We start from the raw sequence: 19,964 nt of genomic DNA, 5'->3' as shown, positions 1-19,964 counted from the left end.
TTTTAAAAGATATAAGCTTATATCATTTTAGATCATAGTCATTGATTTTCGTCTATCAACGGTCATAATTTATTATATCAAAATTATTAATTAATTAATATTAAATTTGATCCAATAAATTATAACCGTGGATGAACGAAAATTAACGATTAAAATTTAAAATAATATAAACTTATATCGTTTAAAATTATATATGTTTTTCCCTTATAAATGATATACTTGCCGAAAATATTTTGCAAAGTGATGGAGTGTTTCATTCTTCCTATGCATCTGGTTTCAGCCAACAACGGCCATTGCCCATTGGTCCCACTCTTCCACTCTTGAAGTAGTCGCTTTTCCTCACTCTTTAGATTTCGTGTAAACTCACAGAATGAAAGATAAGACCACACCCAAAGATAGACCCCATCAAAAGAACAACTCTTCCTCTCCAATCTTCGCACCGTCAAGGTAAAACTCTCTTCTCCGTGTCTCTCACGGTCCCACATACAATATCTACACATATATGATGTTTTCTAATTTAGAATTGTGTTTGTTTAAGGAAAGAATTGTGCTGGTTTTGATGTTGTTATCGTTGTTGTCGTTTTTTTTTTTTTTTCTTCCTTCTTTTAACAACCTAGTATTTGAATTGTTGCTTCAGGTGTTTTTGAATTTTGAAGTCTATCGGTGTGACGTTGTTGTTTAATGAAACGTGCTCCTATTCGGTTTGAGGTCTAAGCTAAGCGGTGTTAATTGGACCATTTTATTTATTTATTTATTTTTGCTTTGGAAAGGTTTTGTTTGTTGTTGAGTGTTGTTGGCACATAAAAATAATGGCATCGTCTCATGGTAATGCGCACTCGGAAGCGGCAAAGATGGAACAAATAATCACTGAGTTCTTCGCAAAGAGTCTTCACATAATACTTGAATCGAGGGCACTTTATGTGTCATCGCGTAATTCATGTGGTGATCAACCTGTGTCATCTCCATGTTCATCTTCTTCATCTTCATCAAGTGTGAGGCCGAGGGATAAATGGTTCAATTTGGCTCTCAGGGAGTGTCCTGCGGCGTTAGAGAACATTGATCTCTGGCGCCAGACAAATCTTGAGTCCATAGTGATTGATGTGATTTTGGTGCAGAGGCCTCTGGATTGGGACCCCGTTACCATGAGTTTTTCTCCAAAAAGGGTTCTTCCTAGGAGTTCTTCACTGAAAGAAAGATACCCATTTTGCTGTAATACTGATCAGGAAGAATTGGGTATTGAGGGTAAGAGTGAAAAGATTGTAGAGAGATGGGTGGTGCAGTATGAGAGCAGGAAGACAAGGGATTCTAATTCTGGTAGTAGGAGGTCAAGCAATATTTCTTTGCATAACTTGTATAAGAAATCAACTTTGCTTTTGAGGTCTTTGTATGCCACTGTTAGACTTTTACCTGCCTATAAAATCTTCAGAGAGCTTAATTCATCTGGACAGATTCATGCCTTTACCCTTGCTCACCGGGTATCTTCTTTTGTAGAGCCCTTCACCCGTAAACAAGAGGCAGAGATGCTGAAATTCGGGTTCACCCCTGTGGATACTTCTTCTGGTAGGCTCTGCCTTATGGTGATGTATTGCCCCTCAGCCTTAGATGTTAGCTCTGAACCATCAACTCCTTTGTCCCCCCAAGTTATAAGTGACTATGTTGGGAGTCCATTGGCTGATCCTTTGAAGAGGTTTCCCTCACTTCCTGTGGCAGGATTGCCATCGCATGGCTCGCCGTCATCATTGCCATCTTCTAGACGACATAGTTGGAGTTTTGAGAATTGTAGAGCCTCACCTCCTTCCATTACTTATTCACCTTCGCCTACACATTCAGAATCACACACATCGGTGTCCAATGCAAGTTCTCGGCGTCTTCCACCTGCAAGTTTGCCTCCTCATCCAACTGAGATGTCTTTGGTTCAGAAGAAGAATACAAGTTTTGATGATTATTATCCCTCTCCATCACTTTCAATCCACAATTCTGGGTCATTACCTTCTAAAACACTTTTACGATCTGAAAGTGCTCCAGTCAGCATACCTACTGCTGAAGTTGTTAATTCCCCTAGATACTCCAACAGGCATAATTTGCCTCCATCTCCTCCCCTAAGAGGTTCAAGGTGTAATTATAAGACTGATATAAATGCGAACATGATGCAAACAGGTGCAACAGCTGAGAAGGTACGCTGTATGCTAACCCCTGTAAACTTTTTCTTTAGTTCAAACATATAGATTTGTTAAGGGTTTGTTCTGCTTTCTGTAGTTGTTTTCTCTTGGAAAAGATGAGTCTCGAAAATATTCTGGAGTCAAGATATCAGCCAACAGCTCTCCACAGATTTCAATTTCCAGAAGCTCCAGTAGGTCTTATCAGGATGATTTTGATGATACTGATTTTACTTGTCCGTTTGATGTGGATGATGATGACATGACAGATCCAGGAAGCAGGTACTTTGTGATTAGAATTTACTGGCAATTATACTTGCTTATATGCTAATCTTTTACATTAGATATGTCCTTTATCAAGTAATTTATGTTCCCTACAGTCGTGTTTGAATTCCCATAGAAAATAGCATAACTTCTATATAATGAGGCTAAGAAAGGTTGATCAGTAGCAATGCCATCCTACTGGAATGTCATGCTTGTGGTCTGGGAAAGTCTATGGTAATAATCTAATTGGTTCTGAGTGAAATGGATTTTCAAGTTATATGTTAACAATTTACACAGGAATCCCATTTTATACGAGATTTTAATATTTTATACTAATAATTGAGTTCACTAATTGCTTTCCATTGACCTAAAAGGAAAATAAATTAAAAATAAAATGGGAAAAAAATGAAGTAACAGTTTTTCATTAAAAACAAAATAAGAAATAAGTTCTGTTATTTTAAATTCATTATTTCTGTCCTAATTGCAGTTTTTGACATGTGCGATTATAACAGTGTGTTTATCACTCTTCCTCCTTTTCCACTTTAGAGATTGACATCTAGATAAACACATCTGCTTTTGATATGCATAAAGATTTGGCTTCACCTGTATTGTGATGTAAGCTTTGTATATTCTTTTTGTTTTCTTCAAAGAATTTTGGATATGTACAATGGCTCCTTGAAATTGTATAATATTTATTATTTATTTGTCAATGACTACAATATTGAAATGGTTGATATGCACTGTTATTTTCTTATTTTACCCATCTTCGGAAATGTTATTTATTGATATTTAATGCTATCTTTTCCAAAATAAGCAATTGATGTGACATATTCTGAGTTAACGAGTCTGCTTATTCTGCCTTTTTCTTCTTTAGTGGTGTCTTGTGGTACTATCATTTAAACAATTAGCTGATCTATCTCTTAAACAATTAACATTGATCTATTTACTATTGCACGCATCCATTATATGTAGAAAATAGTATTTCATTTTTCAAATTCCCAATACAGTGAGATTACAACATATACAAGCCACCTTGATGTAAAGGAGAAAACTAATAATAACAATATCAACTCTAATTGATAAAATATTAAAATTGATTCTATTTTGTTCCTAAATAGGGATTTGATATCTCTCGTAAGAATTGAGTTCCACATCGGAAACATAAGGGTTCGAGGTGGGGTTTATATGGACTTTGGACTCTCTTACCTCATGAGCTAGCTTTTAAGGTGAGGCTCTCCCAAGGTTCGTATCAAACCCCTACAAATTGATTATGTAAGAATCCCATACGTAAGTCGCACGAAAAATATAATAAATGAGTTTTTCCTAAGAAATAAACCTAAAAAATCATGCCTAAGCTCATATCAAATCATGTTGCCCCTTCTACCAATGCTTTGGCTGACAATAATTTGATCTAGGTCAGCTAGTTATGTCTAAAAACCCCGTCATTTCCAGAAGGGATGTTAGAGAGGGCTGAATAGACAAAATACCAGGATTACCAGGATCATATTTATCCTAATTGTAATTTGATTAGAATAAGGAATTCACAATTCTTTTTTGATGGAGAGGGGTGTATGATTCCCTTGTGGAACTTTAATGCTAGGCTTGTCCTTATCAAGCGCGAGGTTGATAGTAGGTAGTCATTTGGGAAGGATGGATGTTTGGTTCGTGATTAGACTTTGTTTGCAATTAATGTGGTAAGTTTTTTTTATTTTATTTTCTTAGAAGAAACATTTTAGAGAGAAAAGAGGGAAAGTACAGGCAGTTTAGGGGAGCATAATATATCCTCCAAAAAGAAAAAGGAAGATAATCACATAATATAAGAAAATCAGGAGTTATGGATAAATACCTTTGCATATTCGAAGTGATAATTTTTTTGAAACAGTCATGAGAACACAAGGAAAAGCCACTAACGTTAGAGGATTGGATGTCATGGATTTGAGGATTAAGAGGCAAATAGACACCCTTAAAGATGGGAGCATTCTTGACACTGCCACCATTTAATGCAGTGGATTGGAGTCATGGATTTGAGGATCATTCTTGGTTAGAAGTAGGGTCAATGAGATATATTTCTATTGTTATTGAACCACAAGCTTGATATCACTTACTGCAGAAGGGAAGTTAGACCTCTATGAGGAAATATCCTGGCTGATCAGTGGTGATTGCCTGGTCCCCTTTAGTAGTGTGGAACAGTGACCAAAGTGCCACTGTTCCCCATCTTATTTTCCTAAATGCCACGTCAACAGTATTATTTCTCAATCTGCCACGGGGGCAAGTTCGCTAGGCAGTGTAGCGAACTCGGTGTGCTGATGTGTCACGTTTCTGGTGGACACCAAGGTCGCTGGTGTCAGTAGCGAACTCTGGAGCAATTAATGCTGACACGGTGAACAAGTTCGTTGCCACAGTCAGCGAACTAGGTGTGACAGGTGACTCACATGCACATAGTTCGCTGAAGGGCATGGCGAACTATGTGCCTTCCAGAATTTTTTCTATCATAACAATTTGCTTGTTCCTTTTAGTTGCACGGGTTTCGAGGGATGACAATTATATTTCTCTTTGCATCATGCTATTCTTTGAGATGTGTGCAACTTTCGCTTGAATATGTTAAGCACGTGAAACATATTTTGGAATCTGATCATTACTATTTTTTGGTTTATTTTTGTTTTGGGTTTTGTTTTTATTTTTTGGGAAAAGTGTGTATCATTTTAAAGGATGTAAAGTTGTGTCATTTTAAGTAAGAGAAAGAGATAGATAAAGGAAGAGAGGGAGTGGACAAAAAAATATAAATATGTGGGTCCTATCTCTTTGTGAGAGTGAAATGATATAAGTTGTGTCATTTAAAAGGATAAACACTTTTCTCTTATTTTTTAATACAAGAAAAATATATGCAGCCTTTGTTTTGGTCAATCCATAACAAGTTTTGGTAAAATCTGTGTTTTAAAATATAAAATCTGCTTCTTCAAGTTTTGGTACAAGTTTTGGTAAAATCAAAAAATAAAAATAAAAAATTATTTATTAGTTCCACTCAATTCACGCCATTATTAGTTGCACACATCTCAAAGAATAGCATGATTCAATAAGAAATATAATTGTTTTCTCTCGAAATCCGTGCAACAAAAAGGAACAAGCAAATTGTCATGAAGGCACATAGTTCGCCATTCCCCTCAGCGAACTATGTGCATGTGAGACACCTGTCACACTTAGTTCGCTAATTGTGGCAGCGAACTTGTCCACCGTGTCAGCATTAATTGTTCCAGTGTTCGCTACTGACACCAGCGACCTTGGTGTCCACCAGAGACGTGACACATCAGCACACCGAGTTCGCTACACTGCCCAGCGAACTTGCCGCCGTGGCAGATTGGAAAATAACACTGTTGGCGTGGCATTTAGGGAAATAAGATGGGGACCAGTGGCACTTTAGTCACTGTTCCTAGTAATGTCTTAGGAGTTCTACCATTGGCTGGAAGGTCCATTCCCTTTCCATTAACCAACTTATTATTAGTTATTATTATTATTAAACAAGGTTGATAGAACAAGATAAACAATGGTAACACCTGATTTTCTAATATCATTGATTGTACCGGATGTTCCTTTTCGAGAAAATTCTGGATTTTAAATTCATTTAGAAGAAGCACTCTTATCATTGTTTAGATGTGTTGTAAATATTATTATTATTTATTTATTTGTTATTTGTTGTATTGGGCTTACCCCATTAGGTCAAGTATTCTAGGTCTTGTATTCTCTATAAATAGAGAACCCTTTTGTACATATGATTTACAATTCTATAATATATTAGAGTACCCTTTTTCAAGTTGGTATCAAAGCTCTCGATCTGAGGGTTCTGCTTCCGCGCCTATTTGCCTTTAGAGTAAAAAAAACCCTGATCCCTTTGCCTCTTGTTGCCATCAGCCGCCACCGGATTTTTTTTTTCCGGGGACCTTTTGGACCAAGAGGACTACTGTTCACTGTTATTTTTCTTCGATTACACCCTCGAACACCGATTACACAGCCCAAACACCTCCAAACAGCCGCGAACACCGATTTCACAGCCCAAACACCTCCAAACAGATCTGTCATCGCGTCTGGACTACCTTCCGGTGATTTTTCAACCGCGACCACCCACAGACAGGTGCGCGCTAGCCGGACGACCACCGTGCAAAAATTTCAGCTGGAGAGGACAGCCCACGCGCTCTCACGCGCTGACCAAGCTCCAGCGCGTGAAGCCCACGCGCAGCCACCTCCACCGGCGCGTGGAGGCGCGTGACACCTTATTTTGGCCTCGGACCACCGCCATTCTTCTCGTCTCCTTGTTCTCTGTCTGGATCTGTGATTGTTTCACTGATCGGACTTCATTTGATAATCTGTTTGGTTGATTTTATCGCTGGTTGTTAACTTTTTTATTGAAGAATGGCCGAGAATGACAGTTCTTTGATCTTATCTGGTAAAAGCACACGTTCTATATCTCTTCTTGCTTCTTGCACTGATTTTAAAACCTCGTGGATTTTGGATTCTGGTGCAACTGATCATATGGCTTGTCGTACTGAGTTGTTTTGTTCTTATCATCCTACTGGTGGTAGTCATACTATATCCGTAGCTGATGGATCCCATAAATCAGTTATTGGTTCTGGTAACATTCAAATTCAACCTTCCTTGTTTCTTAAAAATGTTCTTTATGTTCCTCAGCTTTTTACTAATCTTATCTCCACTCAAAAACTTACAACTGATTTGAATTGTTCTATCACATTTTTTCCTTCTCATTGTGTTATTCAGGTGCAAGGTGCTTTGTTTCTTTTATTGACGATTGTACTCGGGTAACATGGATATACTTGATGAAAGACAAGTCTGAAGTACCAGAGATATTTATTCGGTTTCATCACATGGTTGAGACTCAGTTTGGTAAGGGTATTAAAAGACTAAGATCTGATAATGGTACTGAGTACGTCAACCAACGCCTGTCACAATTCATTTCAGACAGAGGTATGATTCATGAGCTCACATGTGTTGATACCCCTCAACAAAACGGGGTTGCTGAAAGGAAAAATCGTCACCTCCTTGAAGTTGCTAGAGCACTACTTTTCCAGACATCTGTTCCTAGTTCTTATTGGGGAGAAGCAGTGTTAGCTGCAACTTTTTTGATCAACCGTTTACCTTCACGGGTCCTTAACAATATCAGTCCTATTCATTCCATGACTTCCTTCTTTCCTTCTGTTCCCATATGCAGAGCCTTCCACCAAGAGTGTTTGGATGTGTTGCCTTTGTCCATGTTCATAAACAACATCGGAGTAAGTTGGATCCTAGGGTTCTTAAGTGTGTCTTCCTTGGTTATACCCCTTATAAAAAAAGGTACAAGTGTTATCATCCACCAAGTCGAAATTTTTTTGTTTCTATGGATGTCACCTGTCAAGAATCTGAATCTTATTTCCTGGGTCTTCATCGTCAGGGGGAGAACAGTTCTTCAGAAGACTCGTCCCCTTCCTTCTTTGAGTCTGGATCAGTCTTCTCTCTTCCTAGTGTGTCTGCTCCTAGTGTGTCAGAACCTTCAAATACACCTGAGATACGGAAAATTTTGACACCTGAATTGGTATATCAGAGGAGGAAACAACTCATACTGTCTCACCAGCAACCTCAATCGTCTGAACCACTGGTAAGTCCTGAATATCCCGAGTCTCCTGCTTCTTCTGAATCTCTTGTTTCTGATTCTAATATTATTGCCTCTCGTGATTTGTCTATTTTTTCTGATATCTCTAATGACTTACCCATTGCTTCTGCTTCTGATGACTTACCTATTGCCCTAAGAAAAGGAAAAAGAACTTGTTCCAAGAAATCTTGTTCCAAGAAATCTTGTTCCTCCTGTCCCTCTTGTACTCAATACCTTATCTCCCATTTTGTTTCCTCTACTAATCTTTTTGTGCAGCACAAAAGCTTTGTTTCAGCACTAGATTCTACTTCAATCCCAAAATCAGTACATGAAGCTTTGAAAGATGGGAATTCGGCTCAAGCCATGCAAGAGGAGATTAATGCGTTGGAGAAAAATAAAACATGGGAGGTTATTGGTAGACCCAACGGAAAGAAAGCAGTAGGATGCAGATGGATTCATGCCCTGAAATATAATTTTGATGGCACTCTTGAGAGATACAAGGCTCGATTAGTCGCCAAAGGTTACACTCAAACTTATGGCATTGATTATGAAGAAACCTTTGCTCCAGTTGCAAAGATGAATACGGTGAGAATCTTGTTATCCCTTGCTGCCCATTACAATTGGGATATAAATCAATTGATGTGAAAAATGCTTTCCTCAATGGTGAGTTAGAAGAAGTCTACATGAAAATCCCGCCTGGTTTTGATTCTGTGAAGGGGGAAAATAAAGTTTGTAGATTAAAAAAGGCCTTGTATGGATTGAAGCAGTCACCTCGTGCTTGGTTTGGAAGGTTTACTAAGGTTATGATGACCTTAGGATACAGACAGAGTCAAGGAGATCACACTCTTTTCTTCAAGCACTCCCAAAATGGGAAGCTTACTGTGCTCCTTGTATATGTTGATGATATTATTATCACAGGTGATGATTTTGTGGTGAGACAGATTCTGCAAACACGACTTGCCTCTGAGTTTGAAGTCGAAGACCTTGGGAAACTGAGATATTTCCTAGGGATAGAAGTAGCTCATTCAAGCAAAGGAATTTTTATCAGCCAGAGGAAATATGTTCTTGATCTTCTCAAAGAAGCGGGAAAGCTCGGGTGTAAACCCTCTAATACTCCTATTGAGCAGAATCACAAGATGGGCTATGAAGAAGTGAGTCCTCCAGTTGATAAAGGACAATATCAACGGCTAGTTGGGAAATTGATATATCTGGCCCATACTAGACCAGACCTAGCTTATGCTGTTAGTGTTGTCAGTCAGTTTATGCACGATCCAAAGGAAAAACACATGCAGGCAGTAGAGAGAATTCTTCAGTATCTTAAAGGTACTCCTGGTAAAGGATTGTTATTCCGACGTGATGGCAATCTATCTTTAGAAGTCTACACAGATGCTGATTATGCTGGATTCGTGACTGACCGTCGTTCTACCACTGGTTATTGCATGTTTCTTTGCGGTAACTTGGTGACATGGAGAAGTAAGAAACAAGATGTGGTTGCCAGATCAAGTGCAAAAGCTGAATTTCGAGCCATGGCTCAAGGCATTTGTGAGTTACTGTGGCTGAAAATTGTACTTGATGATCTCAAAATAAAATGTGAGGGACCTATGAAGCTGCTATGTGATAATAAGTCCGCTATTTGTATAGCTCATAATCCAGTTCAACATGATCGGACTAAACATATTGAGGTCGACCGCCATTTCATCAAAGAGAAACTTGATAGCGGGTTGATTACCACTCCATACATTCCCACTGGGCGTCAATTAGCTGATCTATTGACAAAGGGGCTTCCTTCAGACAGATTTCAAGAACTTACTAGCAAGCTGGGAATGATAAATATCTATTCCTCAGCTTGAGGGGGAGTGTTGTAAATATTATTATTATTTATTTATTTGTTATTTGTTGTATTGGGCTTAGCCTATTAGGTCAAGTATTCTAGGTCTTGTATTCTCTATTGTTAGAGATCATGCTTTAGAAACTGCAATTTGATATTTTTAATTATTTAGGAGTCAGTTTTCATTATGTTTTAATGAGTTGTTATGTAGTGGGCAGTTTACTTTTTTGCTTTAATGGGTAGTTATATAGTGAGCAGTTTTCTTTTCTACTTTGATGAGAAGTTATGTAGTAGTGAGCAGTTTCTTTTTATTATTTTGCTTTATAAGTTGTATTGTCACACATCAATAAAATGTACTTCATTTCTAAAACCAACAACTGGTATCAGAGCTATCTTCCTAAAGGGATCTGTGTGTCAATTTGAGGCGCCATGGAAACTGAAGCGAATCTTACGTCAATTGCTCCGCCAGTATTTGATGGAGAAAACTACCCAATTTGGGAGGTACGCATGGAGACGTACTTGGAGGCGTTGGATCTTTGGGAAGCAGTGGAAGAGGACTATGAAATTCTGCCTCTTCCAGCTAATCCCACCATGGCACAAATAAAAGTGCAGAAGGAGAAGAAAACTAAGAAGTCAAAAGCAAAAGCCTGTTTGTTCGCTGCAGTTTCACCCACTATTTTCACTCGTATCATGACTTTGAAGTCAGCAAAGGAGATATGGGATTATCTCAAGACTGAATACAAGGGAGATGAACGCATTCGAGGAATGCAGGTGCTGAATCTAGTTCGCGACTTCGAGATGCAGAAGATGAAGAATGATGAATCTATTAAGGAGTATTCTGAGAGGCTTCTTAGTATAGCAAGCCGGATCAGATTGCTGGGCTCTTCTTTTCTAGAGTCAAGAATTGTTGAAAAGATCCTTGTAACCGTTCCTGAAAAATTTGAGGCCACAATTACATCCTTAGAGAATACTAAGGATATGTCAAGCATCACTCTTGCTGAATTGTTGAATGCTTTGCAAGCACAAGAGCAAAGAAGAGCCATGAGGCAAGAAGGTGTCATTGAAGGAGCTCTACCTGCAAAATATCATGAAGCTGGTAAAAATAAGAAAGTGCAAGAAGGTAATTCTGGTTCTTTTTCTTCAAGTAGCAGGAATGGAAATTCCAAGGGGAAATATCCTCCTTGTCACCATTGTGGGAAGAAAGGTCACCCTCCTTTCAAATGTTGGAGGAGGCCAGATGCAAAATGCTCCAAATGCAGCCAATTTGGGCATGAGGCAGTGGTATGCAGAAATAAGAATCAAATGCAGGAGGCAGATGCTCAAGTTGTTGACGAAGAAGAGGAGGATCAACTGTTCGTAGCCACTTGTTTCTCCAGCAATGAATCTAGTGAGAGCTGGCTGATTGACAGTGGGTGTACAAACCACATGACTCATGATCGAAGTCTTTTCAAGGAGTTAAAACCCACACCAATCACAAAAGTCAGAATCGGTAATGGTGACCACATTTTGGTAAAGGGAATAGGAACTGTTTCTATCCTAACAAATTCAGGTACAAAGTCAATCTCAGATGTTCTTTTTGTACCTGATATTGATCAAAATTTGTTAAGTGTTGGACAGCTCATTGAAAAAGGATTCAAAGTGTTTTTCGAAGATAGAGTTTGTCTCATTCAAGATGCAAATGGAAAGGAAATCATCAAAGCAAAAATGAGAGGCAAGAGTTTCTCATTTGAACCAGTCAAGGAGGAGCAAGCTGCTGTTTCCACAGATGAGAATGTGACTGAGACTTGGCACAAGAGACTAGGCCATTGTCACCTCTCAAATATGTTGTTGATGAAGAAGAAGGAGTTGTCAAATGATTTACCAACCTTTGCAGATCATTTACCATATTGTAATGCCTGTCAATTTGGCAAACAAAAAAGAAATCCATTTCCCAAGTCAAGTTGGAGAGCCTCCAATAAGCTGCAGTTGATCCACTCAGATGTTGCTGGTCCTCAAAGAACTCAATCACTTGCAGATAGTCGTTACTATGTTATTTTCATAGATGATTTTAGCAGAATGTGTTGGATTTTTTTCATGAAGCATAAATCAGAAGTGGCTAGCCTGTTTTGGAAGTTCAAGAAAACGGTGGAGAACCAGAGTGGTTGTAGCATTCAATGCATTAGGACTGACAATGGAAAGGAGTATACTTCAGAACAATTTAATATTTTTTGTGAAGAATCTGGCATTGAACACCAACTCACTGCTCCATACACTCCGCAACAAAATGGAGTAAGTGAGCGAAGAAACAGGTACATAATGGAAATGACTCGATGTATGCTTCACGAAAAAGAGTTGCCAAAGAATTTCTGGGCTGAAGCAGCAAGCACTGCTGTCTTCTTGCAAAATAGGCTGCCTACAAAGGCATTGGAGGACAAAACTCCATTTGAGGCATGGTATGGCTATAAACCCTCACTCAATTTTCTTAGAGTGTTCGGTTGTATGTGTTTCTCTCATATTCCACAGGTAAAGCGTGATAAGCTTGACCAAAAGTCAGAACCAGGAATCTTTGTTGGCTATAGCTCTTCCTCCAAAGCCTACAAAGTGTATCAACCTCAAACTGGAAAGATACTTATTAGTAGGGATGTTTATTTTCATGAAGAAGAGAAGTGGAACTGGACACAAGCACAAGAGGCATCCATGAGTAAGCAGAAATCAAGTCCTCTCATCCAAATAAGCAAAGAGCAAGGAGTGGAACAGTGGCAAGAAGAGTTAGAAGATGACCCACCAATTCGTGGAACAAGGTTGTTGTCCAATATTTATCAAAGATGCAATGTAGCCATTTGTGAACCTGCAGGATATAAAGAAGCTATTCAAGACCAGAATTGGAAGAAGGCAATGGAAGAAGAGTTGTTAATGATAAAAAAAAATAATACTTGGGAGCTTGTTGACAAACCAAAGGATAGAGCAGTTATTGGAGTAAAATGGGTGTTTAGAACCAAGTTAAATGCAGATGGCTCCATCAACAAGTACAAGGCTAGACTTGTAGTCAAAGGATATGCACAAATTTTTGGTGTTGATTATTCTGAAACCTTTGCACCTGTGGCTAGAATGGACACTATTCGACTCTCGCTAGCTGTTGCTGCTCAAAAAGGCTGGAAAGTATTTCAACTAGATGTAAAATCTGCATTCTTGAATGGTATTTTGCAGGAGGAGATTTATGTTGAACAGCCCGAAGGATTTGTGAAAGAAGGTGAGGACGAGAAGGTCTACCTGCTCAAGAAAGCTCTATATGGCTTGAAACAAGCACCTAGAGCATGGTACAGCAAGATAGATGAGCATCTATCAAGCTTAGGATTCAAGAAAAGCACTTCAGAAGCTACTCTGTATATAAAGCACGAAGATGATGATCTACTTATAGTCTCTCTTTATGTTGATGATCTCTTAATCACAGGTGGCAATGACAAGCTTGTTGAAAAGTTCAAAAGAGAAATGATGCAGATTTTTGAAATGACAGACCTTGGACTCATGACATACTTTTTGGGAATGGAGATTAAGCAGTCAGAAGATGAAGTTTTCATATGTCAAAAGAAGTATGCCAAGGAAATTCTCAAGAAATTTCATTTGGAGGATTGCAAGGCAATGACCACTCAAATGAATCAAAAGGAGAGCTTGAGCAAGAATGATGGAGCTGACAGAGTTGAAGAAGGCTACTTTCGAAGTCTGATTGGTTGTCTAATGTACCTCACAGTATCAAGACCAGACATTTTATTTTCTGTAAGTCTTTTATCTCGTTTTATGCATTGTGCTACTGAGATGCATTTAAGAGCAGCAAAAAGAGTAGTGAGATACATCAAAGGAACGATTGATTTTGGTGTGAAATTTAAGAAAAGTCAAGACTTTAAGCTCTTGGGATTTTCTGACAGTGATTGGGGAGGTTCTGTGGATGATATGAAAAGTACCTCTGGTTATTGTTTTAGTCTTGGCTCAGGAATTTTCTCATGGTGCTCTAAAAAGCAGGATGTTGTAGCACAGTCCACAGCAGAAGCGGAATTCATAGCTGCTACGGCAACAGCTAATCAAGCAATTTGGTTAAGAAAATTTTTATGTGATTTACACCTGAAGCAATGGAACAATACTGAAGTTCATATTGATAACCAAGCAGCAATTGCCATTTCTAACAATCCAGTTTTTCATGGGAAAACCAAACATTTTAAGATCAAGTTTTTCTTCTTAAGGGAAGTTCAGAAAGAAGGTGAAATCGTACTTGTCTACTGCAAGTCAGAAGACCAATGGGCAGACATATTCACAAAACCATTACCTACAAGCAAATTTGAAGATCTAAGGGAGAAGATTGGTGTTTGCAGCTCCAAAAGCAAGGAGGAGTGTTAGAGATCATGCTTTAGAAACTGCAATTTGATATTTTTAATTATTTAGGAGTCAGTTTTCATTATGTTTTAATGAGTTGTTATGTAGTGGGCAGTTTACTTTTTTGCTTTAATGGGTAGTTATATAGTGAGCAGTTTTCTTTTCTACTTTGATGAGAAGTTATGTAGTAGTGAGCAGTTTCTTTTTATTATTTTGCTTTATAAGTTGTATTGTCACACATCAATAAAATGTACTTCATTTCTAAAACCAACATCTATAAATAGAGAACCCTTTTGTACATATGATTTACAATTTTATAATATATTAGAATACCCTTTTTCAAGTAGATGCTATCTACTGTTATATCATGTCTCTAGGAGATTCAATAATTTGGAACTTTCTTGCTGCATTATTACTAGAAAGGATTTGCTTTACCCGATAAAAAAATGTTTTAAATGTGGTTTGAGAGATGACCGTAGACAAAGGCATTAGGTGGTACGTTTGTTTGAGAGTACAAAAAGTATGTTGATTGCTGACTACATGTTGGTTTCATTTTTATTTTGTAGTAGGAATTTATTTGTTGATCTGGTATCTAATAGTGTTAGGAACCATAAATGGGTTCTGAGTTTTCACAAAGAGAGATGAGAAAAACAGAGAAAGGAAATGGAGAAGAAAATTTTGGTAGTGTTTTTTTCAATTACAAACAAAGAATGTAAAGAGAGAATTGTCCTTCAGTGGGTTTCCCTTTCACAAAGGGTTGCCCCTTTTACAACAGAGCTTTTGTTCACTTTATCAATCTAAATTCCCAATTGCTTCCCTTAGTCCTTAATAGATTAAGCCCATGCATATATATTTTTGAGAGGTTCTAATAGTAACTAGCTAATCACACATCCCGCCATCTAACTATGATCCTGTTCCCTTTAATTTTTTTGGGGGTCCTATTATATTGCATATGAAAAACAATTTGCCGGATGAAGTATCTTGTTTGTGCATTTTTTGTGTTGCATTCTGATTTGATGTAATTTAGTCACTCTTGAAGATCTGTCAAGTGTTTGCTCATGTGCTATTATATTTAATTGAGTTTTGGACGAATGAAAGAAACAAACAGAATTCAAATAGTAAATCACGGGACACTGGCAGACATATTCTTCTTCTTAATTTCAATTTTGAATAGTTGTTATCCATCAAGATCGGGGGTTCATTCATGTTTGAAACTCAGTTCACAACTTCATTTTGATCCTTGTGCTGATTACAATTTCCCGCATAATTTCTCCATGCTAAGTCAGATTTTAAAGAATTAAAATATATAATATGGTTCTTTTTGCTAGTTTTTGTTTATTTATAGATGACATAAATTTGCTAGATTGTTTCTTTTATTTAGCAATTTTAATATGATTCCTTGTGCATAACCAGAGCGGAATCTTTTGATCATGGTCATATGGCTGAGGCGCTTGAAGCCGGAGGATTCCTTCCTATCAGAAAGTCCCATGATGCTGCTGTTGGTGCTCTTGTACATATGCTGAAGAAAGCACCGCCTCTCCGTCAAGATTTCTCCACTTCAGAACACCTGCCACAAGGCTCACTCTCTAAAACTTGGAAAAATAACATTCAAGAGCCAAATCAGATCCTAGAGGCACCAATTCCAGAGAGCACAATGTCTTCAGGGATCATAACAACTAGGAAAACAACCACTGATGCATTGGAAGAGTTCCATGGTTACAGAGAGATGAAAAACGTGTTGCTTTTGCGAGGTAGTAAGCCCCCCATATAGTACATACTACATAGTAAGCTTACGCTTCTGCCGATGACTTCTATGCTGATGTTAAATCAGTAAAACATATGTACATCTTTTTTTTCCTTGATAAATCAGTCATCTGTTTTTGGTTTTGAAAATATGTATAAATATAATGATCAAGTCTTAGACTGTTGAATTTTTTATTTAATTATTAGTTCCGACTTCTGAGCTGTCTGGCATGGTACAGCCTTATATTGTGTATAATACATGAAACTTCTAATAGTCACTCATTGTATATAACAAGGCAGGAGCTTTATTTACCGGCAGGAGCTTCATTTACTGGTTTTAGATTCATTAACCCTTTATCTTTCATGGATTTGTTTGCTTGTTTTGGTGCTGTTTAATAAGTACTCTTAAAGTGGAAGGAATTTAGATTTTTATATTATGTAGAGAGCAAAAGATCATTGTTTAGGACTTTTAGGTAATTAGGAAATTAAAGGTTAAGATATGATAGTGATATTGGTGGTAACATTATTTGATAGTGATAAGATCCATATAGAGAGAGATTTTTTGACTACATAGTAAAATTTAGAAGTCTTATTCTCCATCTTAATCGTTGATTTACGTCTATCTAACAGTTATAGTTTATTGAGTCATACTAATTAATGAATTATTAATTTCAAATAAATTACCGTCGTTAAAAAGACGAAAATCAACGGTTAAGATGAGAAGTAAGACTTCTAAATCCCTCCCATAAATATATATAGGGATTTATATTTATACAGCCGCTGTACGTGCAACAGTCAAATACTTGTTGTATATATATGTGAAAGTATTAAATGTGGGGAATCATAACCATACACCTGTCATTGTTGTACGTAAAACGGCTGTAGAAATAATTTTACTATGTATATGGTACACCAAATCATGTTAAAGGAGATAAGTTATCTCATGTCATAGAGACAAATATGTGGGCCCCACTATTTGTAAAAATAAAAATAAAATTAAAAAACTCATGGGACCCACCTTTTTATTAGTGTAGGAGATAGAACATTGTCTCCTTTAACATAAGAAAATATTTTCCATATATATATATGAGAACAGATTCACTTACCACCAAAAAAGTTTACAACTCTTACAACCAATTTAATCACCATTGATTTCCGTCAATCTAACGGTTATAATTTATTAAAAATTAATAACATTTATTGTGTCGCATTTATTAATTCTCAATAAATTATAACCGTTAGATTGACGGAAATCAACAGTGATTAAATTGGTTGTAAGAGTTGTAAATATTTTTGGTGGTAAGTGGATCCTCTCCCTATATATATATATATATATATATATATATATATATATATATATATATAGGGTTTGATGTTTGTCATTTTAAATGATATAAGTTATGTATGAAAATCACGGGGAGAAAGTAGGTGTTTTTTTTTTAATTTAAATTTTAAATAATTTTTTTTATTTTGTGTCTATCTCTCTCTTAAAATGACATAAATTTATGTCATTTAAAATGACAAACACTTTTTCCATATATTTATAGGGGAATGATCCGTTTACAAATTACACTACACATTAAATATAGAGAATCATGACCATACAAAGGTGGAATTAAATATAACCGTTGGATCAACATAATCGATCTAATGGTGAAATTGATTGGTAGTAACACTAATTGATTGTTATTTGTTACAATATCATACCCCTAACCAACAAAGCCTAGCACAGTTGGTAGATAGCTGGGCTCCTTAAGCATGCTGACAGGAGTTCGATTCCTGGTCGTGTGTATGGAGAAGGCTTTGTTGGGAGAGGTTTACCCACTTAATGTGATCTCCCGCCTCGAAAGAATTAGTCTTCGGCTGTCGACTGTCGGATACCTTGGGAAACAAAAAAAAATAAAAATAAAATAAAAAATATATATTCTACCCCTATATATATATAACAACATGTTAATTCATTTTCTTTGTTCGAGCAATTTCAAATGACAAATTACATAACATCAGCATTTCATGTCCAGGTGACAATGGAAACGAATGATGATAATAATAACAATAAACAATAAATAGATAATTCGTTTAACCCTAATGTTTAATTGTGTTTAACTCAACTTGGAGGTAACTTATAGAAAATTAAGAAGAAAATGATTTTAGAATAAGCCACGAGAAGTTATTGGACTTTTTTTTATTTTTTATTGATTTTTTTAATAAAATCAATCGAATCTTGATAATTTTTTCATTATTTTTTAAAGTAATTCTTACACCTTTTGAATGTGAAACTAATTATTTTTTTGTACAAAAGCCATGAAAATCTTTATAATCGGGAATGTAAGAAATCATAATGTATAAAAAAAGTAAGAAATTACAACAATGGATCTGATGTTACATTTTAACCTGAGATCTCAAGACAATAAATCTATGGATCTTCTTATATATAAGATTTTTTCAATTATATAACCTAATTCTAACACATATACTTGAACTCTCAACCGTACCATATTAGTAAATTGATAGTCATGAATTTGTTTATCAGCAATTTTTTCACAATCTTTGAGTGATTCAACCTGTTCTAGGGCCTAAAATAAAAATTTACGTATTTTTTAGGACAAAAGTGTAAATTAATATTTTATCTGATATAAAGTGGTTAATTTGACAGATATTAAGATAAGATCAAACATAAAGAAAAGGGCATAAAAATCGTAAAAAAGAAGTGATATATTCAAAAGTGGTCTCACCAAAAAAATTACTCAAATATGGTCTTGGCACGTCTGGGGTAGGTGTGCTTGATGATGCAATTTGTGGAACTACTAAAAAAATTGATGATCGGTGAGAAACAAGCATGAATCTTGAAAAAGTTATGAATTTAACTTTTGTGGGACTTAAAGATGGAATCCTCCTCCCCTCCTCTCTTAATATGTATAATGCCTCTCATCGATTAATTTGCATTGAGAGATTATTAAACATAAACTTCTCCTTAAAATAATCTTAAGGTATTGGGTGAGTATATATTAATTATTTTATATCTCTCTAACACACTCTTCACACAATAGTCCTTTGGGCTTAAAATGTGGATATGACATAAGCTCATTTTTTTGTTTGCTTTGTGCTTTTTTTAATTCCAGCTGAAAGTTAAGGGCAGTGACCATCGAACTCATGACCTCCTGGTTACTCCAGCTCTGGTACTTGTTATTTCAACCCAATACCTTAATACATTAATTGAGTGAGGATTTATTAATTATTTTGTATATTTTATATCTCTCTAACATTTTTTTGTATGAAAGCCATGAAAATCTTTATAATCGGGCAAGTAAGATATCATAATGCATAAAAACAGTAAGAAATTACAACAATGGATCTGATATTGTTACATTTTAACCTGAGATCTCAAGACAATAAATCTATGGAGCTTCTTATGTATAAGGTTTTTTCAATTATATAACCTAATTCTAACACATATATATACTTGAACTCTCAACCCTACCATATTAGTAAATTGATTGTCATGAATTTGTTTATCAGTAAAAAAATTTACAATCTTTGTGTGATTCAACCTTTTCTAGGTTCTAAAATAAAAGTTTACGTATTTTTTAGGACAAAAGTGTAAATTAATATTTTATCTGATCTAAAGTGGTTTCTTTGATAGATATTAAGATAAGATCAAATATAAAAAAAGGGCATAAAAATCGTAAAAAAAAAGTGATATATTCAAGAGAAATGTTTTTCTTATGTTGTTGGAGATAGTTATTTTATGTTAGTGAAACAAAATTATAAAGGTGAGATCCATCTTTGTTATGTGTGTGTAGAAATTTTATTTATCTTATGTTAAATGAGATAAATATGAAGGTGGTCTCGCCAAAAAAAAATTACTCAAATATGGTCTTGGCACGTCTGGGGTAGGTGTGCTTGATGATGAAAGTTGTGCAACTAATAAAAAAATTGATGGTTGGTGAGAAACAAGCATGAATCTTGAAAAAGTTATAAATTTAACTTTTCT

General features: G+C 36.2%; 1 protein-coding gene across 1 annotated transcript; it reads left to right on the top strand.

Annotated features, from left to right (window-relative positions):
- Positions 1-327: 327 nt before the first annotated feature.
- LOC133290438 (autophagy-related protein 13b) lies at positions 328-16,301 on the top strand. The gene is made up of 4 exons (XM_061488518.1): positions 328-447; positions 638-2,174; positions 2,257-2,438; positions 15,641-16,301. The coding sequence occupies exons 2-4, from the start codon at positions 810-812 to the stop codon at positions 15,996-15,998; spliced, it is 1,905 nt and encodes a 634-aa protein (XP_061344502.1). The 5' UTR covers positions 328-447; positions 638-809; the 3' UTR covers positions 15,999-16,301.
- The last annotated feature ends 3,663 nt before the right edge of the window (positions 16,302-19,964 follow it).

The sequence above is a fragment of the Gastrolobium bilobum genome, unplaced genomic scaffold, assembly GCF_033153095.1.
Source record: "Gastrolobium bilobum isolate Gb01-03AN ecotype WA unplaced genomic scaffold, APGP_CSIRO_Gbil_v1 utg4377, whole genome shotgun sequence".
Lineage (NCBI taxonomy): Eukaryota > Viridiplantae > Streptophyta > Magnoliopsida > Fabales > Fabaceae > Gastrolobium > Gastrolobium bilobum.
Note: the sequence above shows the minus strand (reverse complement) of the source record. Positions and strands in the feature narration are given on the sequence as shown.

Bases quoted from the DNA above. Each gene is read 5' to 3' on its own strand.
- LOC133290438 (XM_061488518.1), top strand. From the start codon at position 810: ATGGCATCGTCTCATGGTAATGCGCACTCGGAAGCGGCAAAGATGGAA. The intron at 2,175-2,256 runs GTACGCTGTATG...TGCTTTCTGTAG, and splicing joins CAGGTGCAACAGCTGAGAAG to TTGTTTTCTCTTGGAAAAGA. The intron at 2,439-15,640 runs GTACTTTGTGAT...GTGCATAACCAG, and splicing joins ATGACAGATCCAGGAAGCAG to AGCGGAATCTTTTGATCATG.